Below are 21,478 nucleotides of genomic sequence, written 5' to 3' on the forward strand. Positions count from 1 at the left end.
ATGGTAACTGATTTGTACAGTTGTAGCCACACCCCCATGGTAACTGAGTAGAACAGTTGTATTCACACCCCCATGGTAACTGATTTGTACAGTTGTAGCCACACCCCCATGGTAACTGACTAGAACAGTTGTAGCCACACCCCCATGGTAACTGAGTTGTACAGTTGTATCCACACCCCCATGGTAACTGAGTTGTACAGTTGTATCCACACCCCCATGGTAACTGAGTAGAACAGTTGCATCCACACCCCCATGGTAACTGAGTTGTACAGTTGTATCCACACCCCCATGGTAACTGAGTAGAACAGTTGCATCCACACCCCCATGGTAACTGAGTTGTACAGTTGTATCCACACCCCCATGGTAACTGATTTGTACAGTTGTATCCACACCCCCATGGTAACTGAGTAGAACAGTTGCATCCACACCACCATGGTAACTGAGTTGTACAGTTGTATCCACACCCCCATGGTAACTGATTTGTACAGTTGTATCCACACCCCCATGGTAACTGAGTAGAACAGTTGCATCCACACCACCATGGTAACTGAGTTGTACAGTTGTATCCACACCCCCATGGTAACTGATTTGTACAGTTGCATCCACACCCCCATGGTAACTGAGTAGAACAGTTGTATCCACACCCCCATGGTAACTGAGTAGAACAGTTGCATCCACACCACCATGGTAACTGAGTTGTACAGTTGTATCCACACCCCCATGGTAACTGAGTAGAACAGTTGCATCCACACCCCCATGGTAACTGAGTTGTACAGTTGTAACCACACCCCCATGCTAACTTAGTAGAACAGTTGTATCCACACCCCCATGCTAACTGAGTAGAACAGTTGTATCCACACCCCCATGGTAACTGATTTGTACAGTTGTAGCTACACCCCCATGGTAACTGAGTAGAACAGTTGTATTCACACCCCCATGGTAACTGAGTAGAACAGTTGTAGCCACACCCCCATGGTAACTGATTTGTACAGTTGTAGCCACACCCCCATGGTAACTGAGTAGAACAGTTGCATCCACACCCCCATGGTAACTGAGTTGTACAGTTGTATCCACACCCCCATGGTAACTGAGTAGAACAGTTGCATCCACACCCCCATGGTAACTGAGTTGTACAGTTGTATCCACACCCCCATGGTAACTGATTTGTACAGTTGTATCCACACCCCCATGGTAACTGAGTAGAACAGTTGCATCCACACCACCATGGTAACTGAGTTGTACAGTTGTATCCACACCCCCATGGTAACTGATTTGTACAGTTGTATCCACACCCCCATGGTAACTGAGTAGAACAGTTGCATCCACACCACCATGGTAACTGAGTTGTACAGTTGTATCCACACCCCCATGGTAACTGATTTGTACAGTTGCATCCACACCCCCATGGTAACTGAGTAGAACAGTTGTATCCACACCCCCATGGTAACTGAGTAGAACAGTTGCATCCACACCACCATGGTAACTGAGTTGTACAGTTGTATCCACACCCCCATGGTAACTGAGTAGAACAGTTGCATCCACACCCCCATGCTAACTGAGTTGTACAGTTGTATCCACACCCCCATGGTAACTGAGTAGAACAGTTGCATCCACACCCCCATGGTAACTGAGTTGTACAGTTGTAACCACACCCCCATGCTAACTTAGTAGAACAGTTGTATCCACACCCCCATGCTAACTGAGTAGAACAGTTGTATCCACACCCCCATGGTAACTGATTTGTACAGTTGTAGCTACACCCCCATGGTAACTGAGTAGAACAGTTGTATTCACACCCCCATGGTAACTGAGTAGAACAGTTGTAGCCACACCCCCATGGTAACTGATTTGTACAGTTGTAGCCACACCCCCATAGTAACTGACTAGAACAGTTGTAGCCACACCCCCATGGTAACTGAGTTGTACAGTTGTAGCCACACCCCCATGGTAACTGAGTTGTACAGTTGTATCCACACCCCCATGGTAACTGAGTAGAACAGTTTCATCCACACCCCCATGGTAACTGAGTTGTACAGTTGTATCCACACCCCCATGGTAACTGATTTGTACAGTTGTATCCACACCCCCATGGTAACTGAGTAGAACAGTTGCATCCACACCACCATGGTAACTGAGTTGTACAGTTGTATCCACACCCCCATGGTAACTGAGTTGTACAGTTGTAGCCACACCCCCATGGTAACTGAGTTGTACAGTTGTATCCACACCCCCATGGTAACTGATTTGTACAGTTGTATCCACACCCCCATGGTAACTGAGTAGAACAGTTGCATCCACACCACCATGGTAACTGAGTTGTACAGTTGTATCCACACCCCCATGGTAACTGAGTTGTACAGTTGTATCCACACCCCCATGCTAACTTAGTAGAACAGTTATATCCACACCCCCATGCTAACTGAGTAGAACAGTTGTATCCACACCCCCATGGTAACTGAGTAGAACAGTTGCATCCACACCCCCATGGTAACTGAGTTGTACAGTTGTATCCACACCCCCATGGTAACTGATTTGTACAGTTGTATCCACACCCCCATGGTAACTGATTTGTACAGTTGTATCCACACCCCCATGGTAACTGAGTAGAACAGTTGCATCCACACCACCATGGTAACTGAGTTGTACAGTTGTATCCACACCCCCATGGTAACTGATTTGTACAGTTGTATCCACACCCCCATGGTAACTGAGTAGAACAGTTGCATCCACACCCCATGGTAACTGAGTTGTACAGTTGTATCCACACCCCCATGGTAACTGATTTGTACAGTTGTATCCACACCCCCATGGTAACTGAGTAGAAGAGTTGTATCCACACCCCATGCTAACTGAGTAGAACAGTTGCATCCACACCACCATGGTAACTGAGTTGTACAGTTGTATCCACACCCCCATGGTAACTGATTTGTACAGTTGTATCCACACCCCCATGGTAACTGAGTAGAACAGTTGCATCCACACCACCATGGTAACTGAGTTGTACAGTTGTATCCACACCCCCATGGTAACTGAGTAGAACAGTTGCATCCACACCCCCATGCTAACTGAGTTGTACAGTTGTATCCACACCCCCATGGTAACTGAGTAGAACAGTTGCATCCACACCCCCATGGTAACTGAGTTGTACAGTTGTAACCACACCCCCATGCTAACTTAGTAGAACAGTTGTATCCACACCCCCATGCTAACTGAGTAGAACAGTTGTATCCACACCCCCATGGTAACTGATTTGTACAGTTGTAGCTACACCCCCATGGTAACTGAGTAGAACAGTTGTATTCACACCCCCATGGTAACTGATTTGTACAGTTGTATCCACACCCCCATGGTAACTGAGTAGAACAGTTGTATTCACACCCCCATGGTAACTGATTTGTACAGTTGTAGCCACACCCCCATGGTAACTGACTAGAACAGTTGTTGCCACACCCCCATGGTAACTGAGTTGTACAGTTGTATCCACACCCCCATGATAACTGAGTTGTATAGTTGTATCCACACTCCCATGCTAACTGAGTAGAACCGTTGTATCCACACCCCCATATGGTAACTGATTTGTACAGTTGTATCCACACCCCCATGGTAACTGAGTAGAACAGTTGTATCCACACCCCCATGCTAACTGAGTAGAACAGTTGTATCCACACCCCCATGGTAACTGAGTTGTACAGTTGTATCCACACCCCCATGGTAACTGAGTAGAAGAGTTGTAGCCACACCCCCATGCTAACTGAGTAGAACCGTTGTATCCACACCCCCATATGGTAACTGATTTGTACAGTTGTATCCACACTCCCATGCTAACTGAGTAGAACCGTTGTATCCACACCCCCATATGGTAACTGATTTGTACAGTTGTATCCACACCCCCATGGTAACTGAGTAGAAGAGTTGTATCCACACCCCCATGGTAACTGAGTAGAAGAGTTGTATCCACACCCCCATGGTAACTGATTTGTACAGTTGTATCCACACCCCCATGGTAACTGATTTGTACAGTTGTAGCCACACCCCCATGGTAACTGAGTTGTACAGTTGTATCCACACCCCCATGGTAACTGATTTGTACAGTTGTAGCCACACCCCCATGGTAACTGAGTAGAACAGTTGTAGCCACACCCCCATGGTAACTGAGTTGTACAGTTGTATCCACACCCCCATGGTAACTGAGTTGTACAGTTGTAGCCACACCCCCATGGTAACTGAGTTGTACAGTTGTAGCCACACCCCCATGGTAACTGAGTAGAACAGTTGTAGCCACACCCCCATGGTAACTGAGTTGTACAGTTGTATCCACAGCCCCTTTATCATTCCCCAAACAGGCCGGGGTTGTTGGGCGGGTGGAGGGAGGGAACGCAGCTTAGACGTGTCTGGCTGTTGGCCTCCTCTGTAATGGACCTCTGTCTTGACATTTAGCAGTTTTATGTAGTTGCCTGCAACTAGATGTGCCCTGTCACAGAGCTCCATTGTTACGGCAGAACATGTATTGGTGAGATAAATATTGCTTAAAGTTTTATAATGAGCTTATATTTTACCTTCCATTATACCATGACCCCTTCTCTTCTTCCATGTGTTCTGGTTGTGTTGCTGAATGGTTCACTGTCTCAGAGCTCCACCTTGTGGTATCTAAACCCATCTCACATCATGTTGACTCCTGTCTGTGGGGCTGACACATACAGTAGGTGTGCGTGTTTATGTCCCTGCAGTATGAATCCGGATATGTTTGGGCAGTCGACAGTGACCCCTGGACAGCGCCCTGCCACGACCTACGGCACCCGGCCAGACGAGCAGTTCTTCTACAGCTACGCTGGTGCAGCTTCCAGATGAACCAGGTTAACTTCACTATACCACAGAGACTGACTGCAGCTATGTCTCATATAGCCAGGTTAACTTCACTATACCACAGAGACTGACTGCAGCTATGTCTCATATAGCCAGGTTAACTTCACTATACCACAGAGACTGACTGCAGCTATGTCTCATATAGCCAGGTTAACTTCACTATACCACAGAGACTGACTGCAGCTATGTCTCATATAGCCAGGTTAACTTCACTATACCACAGAGACTGACTGCAGCTATGTCTCATCTAGCCAGGTTAACTTCACTATACCACAGAGACTGACTGCAGCTATGTCTCATATAGCCAGGTTAACTTCACTACACCACAGAGACTGACTGCAGCTATGTCTCATATAGCCAGGTTAACTTCACTACACCACAGAGACTGACTGCAGCTATGTCTCATATAGCCAGGTTAACTTCACTATACCACAGAGACTGACTGCAGCTATGTCTCATCTAGCCAGGTTAACTTCACTACACCACAGAGACTGACTGCAGCTATGTCTCATATAGCCAGGTTAACTTCACTACACCACAGAGACTGACTGCAGCTATGTCTCATATAGCCAGGTTAACTTCACTATACCACAGAGACTGACTGCAGCTATGTCTCATATAGCCAGGTTAACTTCACTATACCACAGAGACTGACTGCAGCTATGTCTCATATAGCCAGGTTAACTTCACTACACCACAGAGACTGACTGCAGCTATGTCTCATATAGCCAGGTTAACTTCACTATACCACAGAGACTGACTGCAGCTATGTCTCATATAGCCAGGTTAACTTCACTATACCACAGAGACTGACTGCAGCTATGTCTCATATAGCCAGGTTAACTTCACTATACCACAGAGACTGACTGCAGCTATGTCTCATATAGCCAGGTTAACTTCACTACACCACAGAGACTGACTGCAGCTATGTCTCATATAGCCAGGTTAACTTCACTATACCACAGAGACTGACTGCAGCTATGTCTCATCTAGCCAGGTTAACTTCACTATACCACAGAGACTGACTGCAGCTGCTAACTGTCTCATATAGCCAGGTTAACTTCACTATACCACAGAGACTGACTGCAGCTATGTCTCATATAGCCAGGTTAACTTCACTATACCACAGAGACTGACTGCAGCTATGTCTCATATAGCCAGGTTAACTTCACTATACCACAGAGACTGACTGCAGCTATGTCTCATCTAGCCAGGTTAACTTCACTATACCACAGAGACTGACTGCAGCTATGTCTCATATAGCCAGGTTAACTTCACTATACCACAGAGACTGACTGCAGCTATGTCTCATATAGCCAGGTTAACTTCACTATACCACAGAGACTGACTGCAGCTATGTCTCATATAGCCAGGTTAACTTCACTATACCACAGAGACTGACTGCAGCTATGTCTCATATAGCCAGGTTAACTTCACTATACCACAGAGACTGACTGCAGCTATGTCTCATATAGCCAGGTTAACTTCACTATACCACAGAGACTGACTGCAGCTATATCTCATATAGCCAGGTTAACTTCACTATACCACAGAGACTGACTGCAGCTATGTCTCATATAGCCAGGTTAACTTCACTATACCACAGAGACTGACTGCAGCTATGTCTCATATAGCCAGGTTAACTTCACTATACCACAGAGACTGACTGCAGCTATGTCTCATATAGCCAGGTTAACTTCACTATACCACAGAGACTGACTGCAGCTATGTCTCATCTAGCCAGGTTAACTTCACTATACCACAGAGACTGACTGCAGCTATGTCTCATATAGCCAGGTTAACTTCACTATACCACAGAGACTGACTGCAGCTATGTCTCATATAGCCAGGTTAACTTCACTATACCACAGAGACTGACTGCAGCTATGTCTCATATAGCCAGGTTAACTTCACTATACCACAGAGACTGACTGCAGCTATGTCTCATATAGCCAGGTTAACTTCACTACACCACAGAGACTGACTGCAGCTATGTCTCATATAGCCAGGTTAACTTCACTATACCACAGAGACTGACTGCAGCTATGTCTCATATAGCCAGGTTAACTTCACTATACCACAGAGACTGACTGCAGCTATGTCTCATATAGCCAGGTTAACTTCACTATACCACAGAGACTGACTGCAGCTATGTCTCATATAGCCAGGTTAACTTCACTATACCACAGAGACTGACTGCAGCTATGTCTCATATAGCCAGGTTAACTTCACTATACCACAGAGACTGACTGCAGCTATATCCCATCTAGCCAGGTTAACTTCACTACACCACAGAGACTGACTGCAGCTATATCCCATCTAGCCAGGTTAACTTCACTACACCACAGAGACTGACTGCAGCTATATCCCATCTAGCCAGCTATGCTTTGTGGTCATGAAGGAGTATCAACACTCCTTCCTGTATGTTCAACAGCACCTTGGTATCTCAGCTGATCCCTTCTAGTGCTGTAGTCCAAACTCTAGCAGTGATGTTGTTGCTGTTTTATTGAATGAAAACATCACATCTTAAGCTACCTAAGTGATGTTGTTGCTGTTTTATTGAATGAAAACATCACATCTTAACCTACCTAAGTGATGTTGTTGCTGTTTTATTGAATGAAAACATCACATCTTAAGCTACCTAAGTGATGTTGTTGCTGTTTTATTGAATGAAAACATCACATCTTAAGCTACCTAAGTGATGTTGTTGCTGTTTTATTGAATGAAAACATCACATCTTAACCTACCTAAGTGATGTTGTTGCTGTTTTATTGAATGAAAACATCACATCTTAAGCTACCTAAGTGATGTTGTTGCTGTTTTATTGAATGAAAACATCACATCTTAAGCTACCTAAGTGATGTTGTTGCTGTTTTATTGGAATATTATACATCTCAATGTTCACTGCAAGTATGTATTTCTGTAGCATAATACAACAACACAAACTCAAATTAATTAACTGAATTATTCAATTATACTTTCATGATATATGTTGTACTGGGGTTCATTGTTTTTCTGATCAACGCTACTTTCCATAGGATGTTTTTTTTCCCTCTTCAAATTCCAGAAGGTTGGTTGGTATGGCACAGTCTTATTGTCCACTAGCTGCATGCTGTAACAGGCCATTTTATAGATGACCTCATTCTGGAGACTGACAGTTGAGATGTTCTCCATCTTTTCTGTCTTTGCAGTCTCTCTCTCTCTCTCTCTCTCTCTCTCTCTCTCTCTCTCTTTCTGTCTCTCTCTCTCTATTTCTGTCTCTCTCTCTCTCTTTTAACTGTCTCTCTTATCTTTCTGTCTCTCTCTTCTGTCTCTCTCTCTCTTTCTGTCTGTCTCTCTTTGTCTCTCTCAAATTCTCTTTGTCTCTCTCTCTTTGTCTCTCTCTCTTTGTCTCTCTCTCTTTGTCTCTTTGTCTCTCTTTCTCTCTCTTTCTGTGTCTCTCTCTCTCTCTTTCTGTCTCTCTCTCTTTCTGTCTCTCTCTCTTTCTGTCTCTCTCTCTTTCTGTCTCTCTCTTTGTCTCTCTCTCTCTCTCTCTTTGTCTCTCTCTCTCTTTGTCTCTCTCTCTTTGTCTCTTTGTCTCTCTTTCTCTCTCTCTTTGTCTCTCTCTCTTTGTCTCTTTGTCTCTCTTTCTCTCTCTTTCTGTGTCTCTCTCTTTGTCTCTCTCTCTTTGTCTCTCTCTCTTTGTCTCTCTCTCTTTGTCTCTCTTTGTCTCTTTGTCTCTCTTTCTCTCTCTTTCTGTGTCTCTCTCTCTCTCTTTCTGTCTCCTCACACCACTGGATAGTAATACTGAAAATGTTGTGTGTGGAGTCAGGCACTGAATCGCATCTGAATGTTATTTTCAATGTAGCTTTTTCACTCTACCTTTGTTAGTGGTGGAAATACTTTTTGAATTTGTACAAACATTGAAGGATTGTTTATTTACCTGTGTATATAAATTAACAATTAGTTAGGTTGATACGTAGTGCTCATCAGAAATATCATAAAAGCATTTTTCTGCGGCCAATATTTAAAATAAAGTGTTGAAAACGGACTCTGATTGTAACAGTTAATTGCTTATGATTGTTGTTGAATTGATTGTTTTCAGGTAGTTGTGTGCACCATGAGCACAACTATTCAACCTTCAGTTCTAATGGAAGACAAACACAGTAAATGTGTTGTATTTGTTTTATGGTCAAATAAAAGGGTTATTTTATGTATTTTCCCAACACACAAGCAATGGACGGCTGTCTTGTTTTTGTAGACTTCATACTTTATTTTACAGTATATTTTTCAGACTTGAATATACATACACAAATCCGCATAGCCCCTTCACAAAATGACTGTGTAACGTGTCATGTATGAAAGCACAGGCACTGTTTCAACACGGCTATTAGTCATTCAGGAATAAAGTCACTGGACCAGTCTCCATAGCAACCACGTCCATTGGAAATAGGTGGTAATCATTCTTCATGGAAACAAGGCAGTAGACACGAGGAAAGAACCGTAGAACCTCATCTAGTGGTATCTAGGTGGACTAACTGGTGATTGAGTATGAGCATGCAGTAGACACGAGGAAAGAACCGTAGAACCTCATCTAGTGGTATCTAGGTGGACTAGCTGGTGATTGAGTATGAGCATGCAGTAGACACGAGGAAAGAACCGTAGAACCTCATCTAGTGGTATCTTACTGGTATCTAGGTGGACTAGCTGGTGATTGAGTATGAGAATGCATAACCCTCTATATTAACTGATGAGAAAAATCCTTCAGCAAGTCAAAGCACACAGAATAGAACATCTTCCTCCATATGTAGAACCCTCCCATTGTTACTCAGACCCATTCAATATATGGCAGTGCTGTTGACTTTAAAATGTAACACAAACGGTGACTGAATCATCTTGAATCTATGCATATTCATATGTAGGGACATATAATATTTTTTTAAACATAATGACAAGTGGAGATACTTACACACAATTGCAATAGTCAATTTGATGTGTACCAAATTAATTGGCTTTTTCTTGGTCCCTAACTTGATATTCTATTTATGCCCATATCTCACTACATTAATCTTCTCATAAACACAATTGTATATATTCATATTTTACCACTGAGATTTTATGGAAGCGTGCAGTTTTATGCTTGTGCAACAGTTCAATGTTTGTACTTGATGTTGAGGGTGACCTCAGTCAATACAGTGTTTGGGTTCGACAACGGCGAGGTTATAGTCTATAACATTTTCATACTGTTCACAATTGCAGTGATTTAAAGAATGGGGTCCTTGTCTTCATTTATTCTCTGTGTGATATCAGGCACCTCACTGGCCACCCCTCCCTCATATGGGTAGCGCTAGATTACCTCCTCCACTTCAAACACTGCCACCACCAGGTCCCGGATCTCTTTCACACAGTCCACGGCCCGGGGAGCAGGCTCAGCGGGCTCCACAGCCTGGAGGGCTTCTTTGGTGGGTTCAGCAGCGAGGGTGGCCTGGGAGTCTGGCTGGGGCTGTGGAGGGACTACATTCAAATTGGTTGCTGATGCTACGGTGGAATAAGCACCAGCAGTGACTTCAACGCTAGCTTCTCCGTTAACGCCTCCTGTTGCTTCAGAGACCGGGGCGTCGCTAGGGGGAACAGAGTTACCCTCTGATACTTCTACAGGGGGCTTGGTGTCGATACCGACTGGTGTTTCACCCACGCTGACCTCTACTGCAAGGTTAGAGGTCATAGAAATGCTACACTCCACTCCATTGCACTGTGACACTTTGACCTTATCAGTGGGGGCCGCTGCTCTCGTGACATCATCATCACCAGGGATCTCAATGTCGGAGGGGGCAGACTCGCTCTCTGTATCATCCCCATCATCATGGATAGCGGAGGATGAGGTTGGCACATCCTTGGACTCTGCTGCTGCAGCAAGGCTGGCTTCTGCTGGTGGCGCAGTTACAGGCTGCTCACCACTAGAGGCCGCTACTGGGTCACTGTTAGGAGGAACACTTTCACTCTCAGCCTCTGTCTCAGCCGCTGTCTCAGTAGTGGTGATTGTGAGTGAAGCCATGTGCTCTGCTACTAAGTCTTCAACAGCTATAGGGTCAATGACGGCTACAGGCTTGACAACACAAACAGGGACAGGGGAAGGGTCAGGGACCGGACTGGGAGAAGGGGCTTCGCTTTGTCCTACTGTAGTTAGTACGCCCGTTACTACTGTCTTCTCCACCTCCGCAGCATCTCCAGGGGTGGGCATTTTCTCCGTCTCTGTCTCAGTTAGGACAGGGGTATCCACTTGAGCTGTTTCAGTTGGTTCAGACATGTCCTCCGTTTTTGTCTCAGCCACTACAGGTGTCTCATGTGTACGGACTGTGTTCTCCACCTTGACTAGCTTCTCCACTGGAGCTGCAACAGCAGGTGCAATACTGGCCCCCAGGGCCTCAATCTCTACTGTGGCCCCTGACACCGCCTCCACCTTATTCTGCTCTGCCTTCAACACGGCACTTGGGGGGTCCCCCTGTGCACCCCCAACGAGCGCCAGACCGTTGCTCAGGTCAGGAGAGACAGGCTTAGCTGGTGCTGGTACCTCAGCCTGTGGCTGGGTCTCAGGCTGGGTCTGGATGAAGGTAGAGGTCTGGAGATGTGTGGGGGAGAACGGCACCCTGGCTGGGCTGCTGGGGGTGGATGGGATGGAGGGGAGACTGGAGCGGCTGGTCTGGCTCAGGGGGTCCCTGCTGTCTGTGAACAGGTTGTGTTTCTTTAGGCTGGCTGCGTCCTTCACCACTGCAGATCAAAATAGATAGAGGTTTAGGTAACAATATTAACAACAACAACATTAACAACAACAACTTCAACAACAACATCATTAACAACAACATCATTAACAACAACAACATCATTAAAAACAACAACATCATTAACAACAACAACAACATTATTAACAACATCAACATCATAAACGACTTTAACAACAACATCATTAACAACAACAACAACATTATTAACAACATCAACATCATAAACGACTTTAACAACAACATTAACAGCAACATTAACGACAACATTAACAACAACATCATTAACAAGAACAACAACTTCAATAACAACAAAATCATTAACAACAACAACATTAACAACATCATTAACAACAACAACATCATTAACAACAACAACATTATTAACAACATCAACATCATTAACGACATTAACAACAACATTAACGACAACATCATGAACAACATTCACAACAGCAACATTAACAACATCAAAATGAACAACAACAACATTAACAACATGAACAACAACATTAACAACAACAACATGAACAACATCAACAACAACATGAACATCATTAACAACAACAACATGAACAACATCAACAACAACATAATTAACAACAACAACATGAACAACAACAACATTAACAACATGAACAACAACATCATTAACAACAACAACATCAACAACATCAACAACAACATGAACAACAACAACAACATGAACAACAACATAATTAACAACAACAACACAAACAACAACATCATTAACAACAACATTAACAACAACAACAATTTTAACAACAACAACAACAATATTAACAACAACATTAACAATAACATTGACAACAACAACATCATTAAGAACAACAACAACAACATCATTAACAACAACATCATTAACAACAACAACATTAACATTGACAACAACAACAATATTAACAACAGCATTAACAACAACAATATTAACATTAACAACAACAATATTAACAACAACAACATTAACATTGACAACAACAACAATATTAACAACAACATTAACAACAACAACATTAACATTAACAACAACAATATTAACAACAACAACAGTGATGTAGGTGAATAGAGAGGGTAATGCCTGAAATATGCCTTATATTTGAGTAAGACGAAAGTAATAATTGTCTTATAAAATAATAACTCTGTACCTTTGCTGACTTCCTTGCCCAGACTCTGCAGCAGAATGCCCTCATAGATATTCTCCACATGGATGAAGTTGGAATAGTCTGCATCAATGAACTGTTCAAGACCCTGCAGATCCTAAAGACACAGAGACAATTATTTCCATGGGCTGTTATTTTTTAAACAGTCATGACTTTTAAGGATACTAAGAAGATGAAAAGGTGTGTGTATGTGTGTGTGCATTGTTTACTATACTTGTGAATATCAAAAGTTGTCACAAGAATAGTAAACCAACTAGGATCAGGGAAAATTGTAGTTTGAATGGGAATCAATTTGTTGGTCCTCACAAGTATAGTAAGACATAGCTGTGTGTGTGTTATGGTAAAGGGTACAGTGTGTGTATTGACTGACTGATTTGCAGGTTGGGGCCAGGTTCTTCTTAATATGAGGTAGAGTGATCTCCACCAAGGCCTCCTGAAAGATCCTCTTCCTCACTGTGCTGCTGTCGTAATCATATTGCTGAAACACACACACACAGGTAATTAGCATATAACATGTATTTTGATCCGTACTTGTCTCAGTGAGTTCCTCTTAATAAACAGGTGTAGTGGTGGATAAAAAGCTACCTTGAGCACCATGTGCCTGGACTTCTCCATGGCAGAGCCTACATTGTCTGTGCTGTTTTCTTTGGCCTTGTAGAGTAGCAGCTCAAAGGAGTACGCTGCGTTTTCAATCAGCTGAAACAGGGCACGGGGAGGAAGTTAGCCTCAGTGGCATCAGTGAAAACAAACAAAGAATAAACTGCCAGAATGTCATCTTGGTTAAATGACCCGACTGGTGCCGTACAAATCAATGTTAGAAAGGGTTCATGAACAGTAAATGGAAGACCTGCAAACTTTAAGCTGATGACAAATGACAATGCTGCAGTTAAAGACACAGAGTGAATGACTTCTGTCCCCTGATTTCTACCCACAACTAAAGAGTTATGTATGAGACAATTGAGTGTGTTGTTGTCGTTGCCCCACCTTTAAGGTCAGGCTTGGTTTATTTCTCCGATCCAATATCTCCCTATGAGCCAAGACCCAGCCTGATACCCTCTGGCAGGGCAGTATTGACCAGTCCAAAGTCTAGGTTGGAAACCAAAGGAGACCAGGCATTTACTGTACCATTAGAGCCCCTAGACTTTGGAGTGGTCTGCCAGAGGAGATCAGGCATTTACTGTACCATTAGAGCCCCTAGACTTTGGAGTGGTCTGCCAGAGGAGATCAGGCATTTACTGTACCATTAGAGCCCCTAGACTTTGGAGTGGTCTGCCAGAGGAGATCAGGCATTTACTGTACCATTAGAGCCCCTAGACTTTGGAGTGGTCTGCCAGAGGAGATCAGGCATTTACTGTACCATTAGAGCCCCTAGACTTTGGAGTGGTCTGCCAGAGGAGATCAGGCATTTACTGTACCATTAGAGCCCCTAGACTTTGGAGTGGTCTGCCAGAGGAGATCAGGCTTGCAGATTCAGTGTCTCTTTTTAAATCCCTGTTGAAGACACACTTTTATAAAGATGCTTTTAATGTGTGATTCCAATGTATGATTTGAATTAGCTATATTTTTTTAATTGTCCTTCCTCCTGTATTTATTTATTTGTTTGTGCTTTTTTAAATTATTGGATGATGTGAAGCACTTTGTCACTTGTATTGAAAAGCGCAATTCAAATAAAGTTAATATTATTATTATGAACTTGGAGCTCACCAATGAATAACACAACTAACTGTCCATTAATAGTTAGATCATCAGATCAGTTAGGGCATCATAGTTAGATCTAGTTCTGATTGATTCCCAACAACTGACACGTTGTGAGGAGCATTGATGTCTGGAGAATGTTACTAGGTCACTTAGAGAGGACTGACAGAGAGCAATTTATGATGATTGATCTCGAACCAGTACTGTCTGTGTGTGTGTGTGTGTGTGTGTGTGTGTGTGTGTGTGTGTGTGTGTGTGTGTGTGTGTGTGTGTGTGTGTGTGTGTGTGTGTGTGTGTGTGTGTGTGTGTGTGCGCGTGTACCTGCTGCAGGTCTATCTGGGTGCTGTGGACCAGATTGCTGATGTTGGAGAAGCCAAAACGTTCCTGCAGGTCATGCAGCTGGTTGTGGAGAGAGTTGATCCTCTGGTAACAACTCAACAGGTTGGGCTTACTCAGCTTAGCCAGGGCCTGGAGAGAGGAACGGAGGGAAGGAGAGGGGGATCAGAGGTAAAAAATGAATGACGAGGATGGGAGATAGGAAGGAGTGTGGAAAAAGGAGAGGAACGGAGGGAAGGAGAGGGGAATTTGAGGTAAAAAATGAATGACGAGGATGGGAGATAGGAAGGAGTGTGGAAAAAGGAGAGGAACGGAAAGGAAGAAATGGGTGTGAATGGGATCAGCAGAAACTCCGGGTTTGACGGTAAAGGATTTGAGAAACGATAGCTCAGACAGGATTGTTTAAGGAGGAGAGGAAGTCCACACCTGCTTGAGTTTGTCGGTAACACCGCCCTCCTGGAAGTCCTGACACAGTTGGTCCATCTGGTTGTCACTTAGGAGCCGTGCCTCCTGGAACCCTGAGCTGATTGGTCCCATGAGCTCCTCCAGTATGGAGGCCAGGTAGGGCTGCACGCCCTCCGAACAGAACTTCTCTGCTGGCTCTGATACACTGGCTACAAGAGGAGAGAGTCATTAGCTACTCTGATACACTGGCTACAGGAGGATATAATCATTAGCTACTCTGATACACTGGCTACAGGAGGATATAATCATTAGCTACTCTGATACACTGGCTACAGGAGGATATAATCATTAGCTACTCTGATACACTGGCTACAAGAGGAGATAATCATTAGCTACTCTGATACACTGGCTACAAGAGGAGAGAGTCATTAGCTACTCTGATACACTGACTACAGGAGGATATAATCATTAGCTACTCTGATATACTGGCTACAAGAGGAGATAATCATTAGCTACTCTGATACACTGGCTACAAGAGGAGAGAGTCATTAGCTACTCTGATACACTGACTACAGGAGGAGAGAGGCATTAGCTACTCTGATATACTGGCTACAAGAGGAGATAATCATTAGCTACTCTGATACACTGGCTACAGGAGGATATAATCATTAGCTACTCTGATATACTGGCTACAGGAGGATATAATCATTAGCTACTCTGATACACTGGCTACAAGAGGAGAGAGTCATTAGCTACTCTGATACACTGACTACAGGAGGATATAATCATTAGCTACTCTGATATACTGGCTACAAGAGGAGATAATCATTAGCTACTCTGATACACTGGCTACAAGAGGAGAGAGTCATTAGCTACTCTGATACACTGACTACAGGAGGAGAGAGGCATTAGCTACTCTGATATACTGGCTACAAGAGGAGATAATCATTAGCTACTCTGATACACTGGCTACAAGAGGAGAGAGTCATTAGCTACTCTGATACACTGACTACAGGATGATATAATCATTAGCTACTCTGATACACTGGCTACAGGAGGATATAATCATTAGCTACTCTGATACACTGGCTACAAGAGGAGAGAGGCATTAGCTACTCTGATACACTGACTACAGGAGGATATAATCATTAGCTACTCTGATACACTGGCTACAAGAGGAGAGAGTCATTAGCTACTCTGATACACTGGCTACAGGAGGATATAATCATTAGCTACTCTGATACACTGGCTACAAGAGGAGAGAGTCATTAGCTACTCTGATACACTGACTACAGGAGGATATAATCATTAGCTACTCTGATACACTGGCTACAGGAGGATATAATCATTAGCTACTCTGATACACTGGCTACAAGAGGAGAGAGGCATTAGCTACTCTGATACACTGACTACAGGAGGAGATAATCATTAGCTTCTCTGATACACTGGCTACAGGAGGAGATCATCATTAGTTACTCTGATACACTGGCTACAGGAGGAGATAATCATTAGCTACTCTGATACACTAGCTACAGGAGGATAGAGAGAGTCATTAGCTACTCTGATACACTGGCTACAGGAGGATAGAGAGAGTCATTAGCTACTCTGATACACTGGCTACAGGAGGAGATAATAATTAGCTACTCTGATACACTGGCTATAGGAGGAAAGAGATTCACAGATACAGTGCATTCGGTAAGTTTTCAGACCCCTAGACTTTTTCCACATTTTGTTACGTTACAGCTTTATTCTAAAATGGATTGAAATGTTTTTTTCTCCTCATCATTCTACACACAATATCCCATAATGACAAAGCAAAAACAGGTGTTTAGAAATGTTTACAAATATGTTCAAAATATGAAACTGAAATATCACATTTACATAAGTATTCAGACTGTTTACTCAGTACTTTGTTGAAGCACCTTTTGCAGCCATTACAACCTCAAGTCTTCTTGGGCACACCTGTATTTGCAGAGTTATTCCCATTCTACTCTGCAGATTCTCTCAAGCTCTGTCAGGTTGGATGGGGAGCGTCACTGCACAGCTATTTTCAGGTCTCTCCAGAGATGTTCGATCGCGTTCAAGTCCGGGGTCTGGCTGGGCCACTCAAGGACATTTAGAGACTTGTCCCAAAGCCACTCCTGCCTTGTCTTGGCTGTGTGCTTAGGGTAATTTCATCAAGGATCTCTCTGTACTCTGCTTCGTTCATCTTTCCGCTCGATGCTAACTAGTCTCCCAGTCCCTGCCGCTGAAAAACATCCCCACAGCATTAAATGTCAGGAATTGTGAAAAAACTGAGTTTGAAGTCGGAAGTTTACATACCCCTTAGCCAAACACAAAAAACTCAGTATTTCACAATGCTTGACATTTAATCCTAGTACAAATTCACTGTCTTAGGTCAGTTAGGATCACCACTTTATTTTAAGAATGTGAAATGTTAGAATAATAGTAGTGGTAGTGCTACTAATAGTAGTGCTTCATGGTTGGGATGGTGTTCTTCAGCTTGCAATCCTCCCCCTTTTTCCTCCAAACATAACGATGGTCATTATGGCCAAACTATTATATTTTTGTTTCATCAGACCAGAGGACATTTCTCCAAAAAGTACGATCTTTGTCCCCATGTGCAGTTGCGAACCGTAGTCTGGCTTTTTTTATGGTGGTTTTGGAGCAGTGGCTTCTTCCTTGTTGAGCGGCCTTTCAAGTTATGTTTTACTGTGGATATAGCTACTTTTGTACCTGTTTCCTCCAGAATCTTCACAAGGTCTTTTGCTGTTGGGATCGATTTGCACTTTTCGCACCAAAGTACGTTCATCTCTAGGAGACAGAACGCGTCTTCTTCCTGAGCGGTATGACGGCTGCGTGGTCCCATGGTGTTCATACTTGCGTACTATTGTTTGTAAAGATGAACGTGGTACCTTCAGGTGTTTGGAAATTGCTCCCAAGGATGAGCTTGGGAAGGTCTATAAAAACAATTGTATGTCCTGGCTGATTTCTTTTGATTTTCCCATGATGTCAAGCAAAGAGGTACTGAGTTTGAAGGTAGGCCTTGAAGTGCATCCACAGGTACACCTCCTATTGACTCAAATTATGTCAATTAGCCAATCAGAAGCTTCTAAAGCCATGACATCATTTTCAGGAATTTTCCAAGCTGTTTAAAGGCACAGTCAACTTAGTATATGTAAAGTTCTGACCCACTGGAATTGTGATACAGTGAAGTATAAGTGAAATAATCTGTCTGTAAACAATTTTTGGAAATTACTTGTCTCATGCACGAAGTAGATGTCCCAACCGACTTGCCAAAACTATAGTTTGTTAACAAGAAATTTGTGGAGTGGTTGAAAAATGAGTTTTAATGACTCCAACCTAAGCGTATGTAAACTTCTGACTTCAACTGTAAATAAGGTCATTATGTTTTTCAGTTTAATAAATTACCAAACATTTCTAAAAACCTCTTTTTGCTCTGTGATTATGAGGTATTGTATGTAGATTAATGAGAAAAACAACTATTTTATCAATTTTAGAATAAGGCTGGACAAAATGTGGAAAAAGTCAAGGGGTCTGAATACTTTCCAAATGCACTATTTTTGTTCATTATATTTATTTCCTGGATTCTTGACACAGCTCACTCTAATATATCTACTGTTTTACATATCATTCTTAGTATTTCTTGCTTAAATCCTTCCGAATGCACTGTACATGCCTCAGATCACAAGCTAGGGCTAGGTCAATAGACCAAGATACAGTATGGTACTGAATCACAGTTTGAGCTCTCTCTGGATTTCATGTATAGTGCTTATGTTCTAATAAAACCAGAATATCAAAAAAGTTAGCTTAAGTGCTGCTGTCTAAGTTGGATAATTGTAACTCATTTGATGGAGGGTATTGGCATGGCTCCTGTGTAAACTCTCTGTTTTAATGGAGATCAATATTGTATAAAGCCCAGTGTTCAGAGTTATCTGACCTGGTGAGTGGCATCTGCTGACTCAACAGAGACAGTCAAGCTCACAGGGAGTCAGCTAGGTATCAATGTCAACAACACTGAAAATAACAAAACAATAAGGGGATGAGTCCATAGTTAACCTGCCATGTTAGCTCTCATGTGGATGCACAGTAATAGAGGATAGCATTAGCACCTTCCCTTTCATCTCAAAGCAGTGCTCTCTCTACCTACCTCGGCTGCTGCAGCCAATAAGTACTAATGACCAGGTCCCCCAAGCACACACAGATCAATCACAATGGAATGCTTCAAGTCCTCTGCCTGACAGGCAGCATCTTTGTCTTGCAGTGAGTGAGAGCTGAAAACCCCTGACTCTCTTGCTAAATTGACCCCTATATATGGTTATAGTATAGGGGTGGATTTGGGATTGATTCTCTCTCCAGTGTTAGCAAGTAGTCACCTCGAAGCTTTCCCTCCAGGTAGGTTCTAGAGTGAAGGATCAAGTCCATATCAGAACGTATCAGCACCTCCTGCTGGCAAGCTGCTGTCTTACACTCCTCCTTCAGAACAGACAGCCCCTCCAACAGACACTCCTGCACCAGGATATAAGCTGCTTCTATTGTCTGTGGTGCAGAGGAGAGAGAGGTCAGAGGGTAAGGGTCTAAGATCATGTGTTGTAGTAGCTACTACAGAACAGAAGAGTATGACTCACAGCGAACCACACTCTCTTCCTCTCTGTCTTCTTGGCTTTCAGATGAGGCAGCATATCCTTCTCCAGAGACGGCAACAGCTCCTCCATAACCAAGTTGGCAAGTACCTGTACACACACACACACAATATATATTTGTGAACATCCTAACAAACAGTGTGTGCATATCAAACAGCTACAGTTATCCCCACATAACCCCTGACAAACATACAAACCAGTAAGTGATACTGCAAGCACAACTACACAACGAAACACTCTGGGAGCAACAGCTTTACTCTTGACATTCCAGAACATTCCATACGGTACTAACTATGACGAGAGAGGTGTGAGCACACACACACACACACACACACACACACACACACACACACACACACACACACACACACACACACACACACACACACACAAATAAGTGAATGCGGAGGTGTGTGGGTGCAGTAGGACAATGGTAGCCTCCTAGCAGAAATACTTTAACTCAACTTCCTGGTAGTCTTTCCAGCTATTACAAATGTCCCCTGATCACACAATGGCCCAATTATACTGCCATCAACTAACAGGATGGAGATTCCATTCCTACAGTGCCTTTAAAGGAGAGAGAGATGTTCAAGGGTATAAGTATTCAATGTGTGTTTAAAGCAGAGCCAGGCTGTAATCTACCCTGACATCACTGCCAATCAGCATGTTCCAGGAGTCATAACGGCCCTTCTCTTGTCTGTAGAGGTGGACCGCCTTGAGGAAGGCCTGCACCTCAACCGTCTTCTTCTTTAGGAAGTCTGAGAGAGAGAGAGAGAGAGAGAGAGAGAGAGAGAGAGAGAGAGAGAGAGAGAGAGAGAGAGAGAGAGAGAGAGAGAGAGAGAGAGAGAGAGAATGGTAGAAAGAAGTGTAAGACAGTGGAAAGAAATGTGTGATGCTTGTCTTTTAAGAAGGAAGTCACGCCTGTGTTGTGTTCCAATTCCCTTCTTGTCTCCACAAAGTGTGCACTTACAAAACATTGGGTTGGTGAAAACACGGGCCAGAGGGAGCTTCCACCATATCCCATAAACACGAGAGAGGGGGTGAGTGAGTGAGTGAGTGAGTGCACACTTCAGAGGGAAGGGTAGAGAATTGCAGCCCCAGGCTTAGTTCTACCTGAGCTTTGTGTTTGCTCTCCTCCCTCAGGAGACCGTACATGAAAATGCGATTTAAAATACACTTATGGATCTTTGCTTCAGTGCTGGTGTGGCGAGCCTGCTACCATGGTAACCGTTCGTTCTGGCTGGTTAGTTACCTTGGTTCTGGTGACGGATGCAGTCAGAGAGGATGGAGAGGAAAGCATCTTGACGAGCCTCCTGACGGAAGCAGAAGTAGTAATCTCTACGGTACGGAAGCCTGAGGTACACAGGGAACTGTCCAGGCATGCTGATTGTAGGAGGGGCAAACTCCTCCTTCACATCTGCAATGGAAACACACACACACCACCCTGCTGGTCATACAGTACACACACACCACCCTGCTGGTCATACAGTACACACACACCACCCTGCTGGTCATACAGTACACACACACCACCCTGCTGGTCATACAGTACACACACACCACCCTGCTGGTCATA

General features: G+C 43.6%; 2 protein-coding genes across 53 annotated transcripts in view; one reads left to right on the top strand and one right to left on the bottom strand.

Moving 5' to 3' along the window:
- Positions 1-8,131, top strand: part of kifap3a (kinesin-associated protein 3a) — a 47,435-nt gene extending 39,304 nt beyond the window's left edge. Inside the window, exons 20-22 of one of the 50 annotated variants that reach the window (XM_052463544.1) lie at positions 4,728-5,860; positions 6,555-6,607; positions 6,767-8,131. In XM_052463544.1, the coding sequence (XP_052319504.1) occupies positions 4,728-4,848 (121 nt within the window). In that variant the 3' untranslated portion in view covers positions 4,849-5,860; positions 6,555-6,607; positions 6,767-8,131. Of the gene's footprint in view, positions 1-4,727; positions 5,861-6,395 lie in introns of all 50 variants that reach the window. The other 49 variants (XM_052463563.1, XM_052463711.1, XM_052463625.1 and 46 more) reach the window with 49 other exon arrangements.
- A 960-nt stretch (positions 8,132-9,091) lies between these two features.
- The window catches only part of niban1a (niban apoptosis regulator 1a), a 33,576-nt gene continuing 21,189 nt past the window's right edge, over positions 9,092-21,478 (bottom strand). For 2 of the 3 annotated variants that reach the window (XM_052463741.1, XM_052463747.1), the window contains exons 5-14: positions 21,155-21,319; positions 20,545-20,660; positions 19,888-19,992; positions 19,636-19,798; positions 15,260-15,447; positions 14,819-14,965; positions 13,388-13,498; positions 13,173-13,280; positions 12,788-12,899; positions 9,092-11,610 (exon numbers count right to left, since the gene is read on the bottom strand). In XM_052463741.1, the coding sequence (XP_052319701.1) occupies positions 10,190-11,610; positions 12,788-12,899; positions 13,173-13,280; positions 13,388-13,498; positions 14,819-14,965; positions 15,260-15,447; positions 19,636-19,798; positions 19,888-19,992; positions 20,545-20,660; positions 21,155-21,319 (2,636 nt within the window). In that variant the 3' untranslated portion in view covers positions 9,092-10,189. The remainder of the gene's footprint in view (positions 11,611-12,787; positions 12,900-13,172; positions 13,281-13,387; positions 13,499-14,818; positions 14,966-15,259; positions 15,448-19,635; positions 19,799-19,887; positions 19,993-20,544; positions 20,661-21,154; positions 21,320-21,478) is intronic. The other variant, XR_008065201.1, reaches the window with a different exon arrangement.

This window comes from Oncorhynchus keta, chromosome 1 (genome assembly GCF_023373465.1).
Source record: "Oncorhynchus keta strain PuntledgeMale-10-30-2019 chromosome 1, Oket_V2, whole genome shotgun sequence".
NCBI lineage: Eukaryota > Metazoa > Chordata > Actinopteri > Salmoniformes > Salmonidae > Oncorhynchus > Oncorhynchus keta.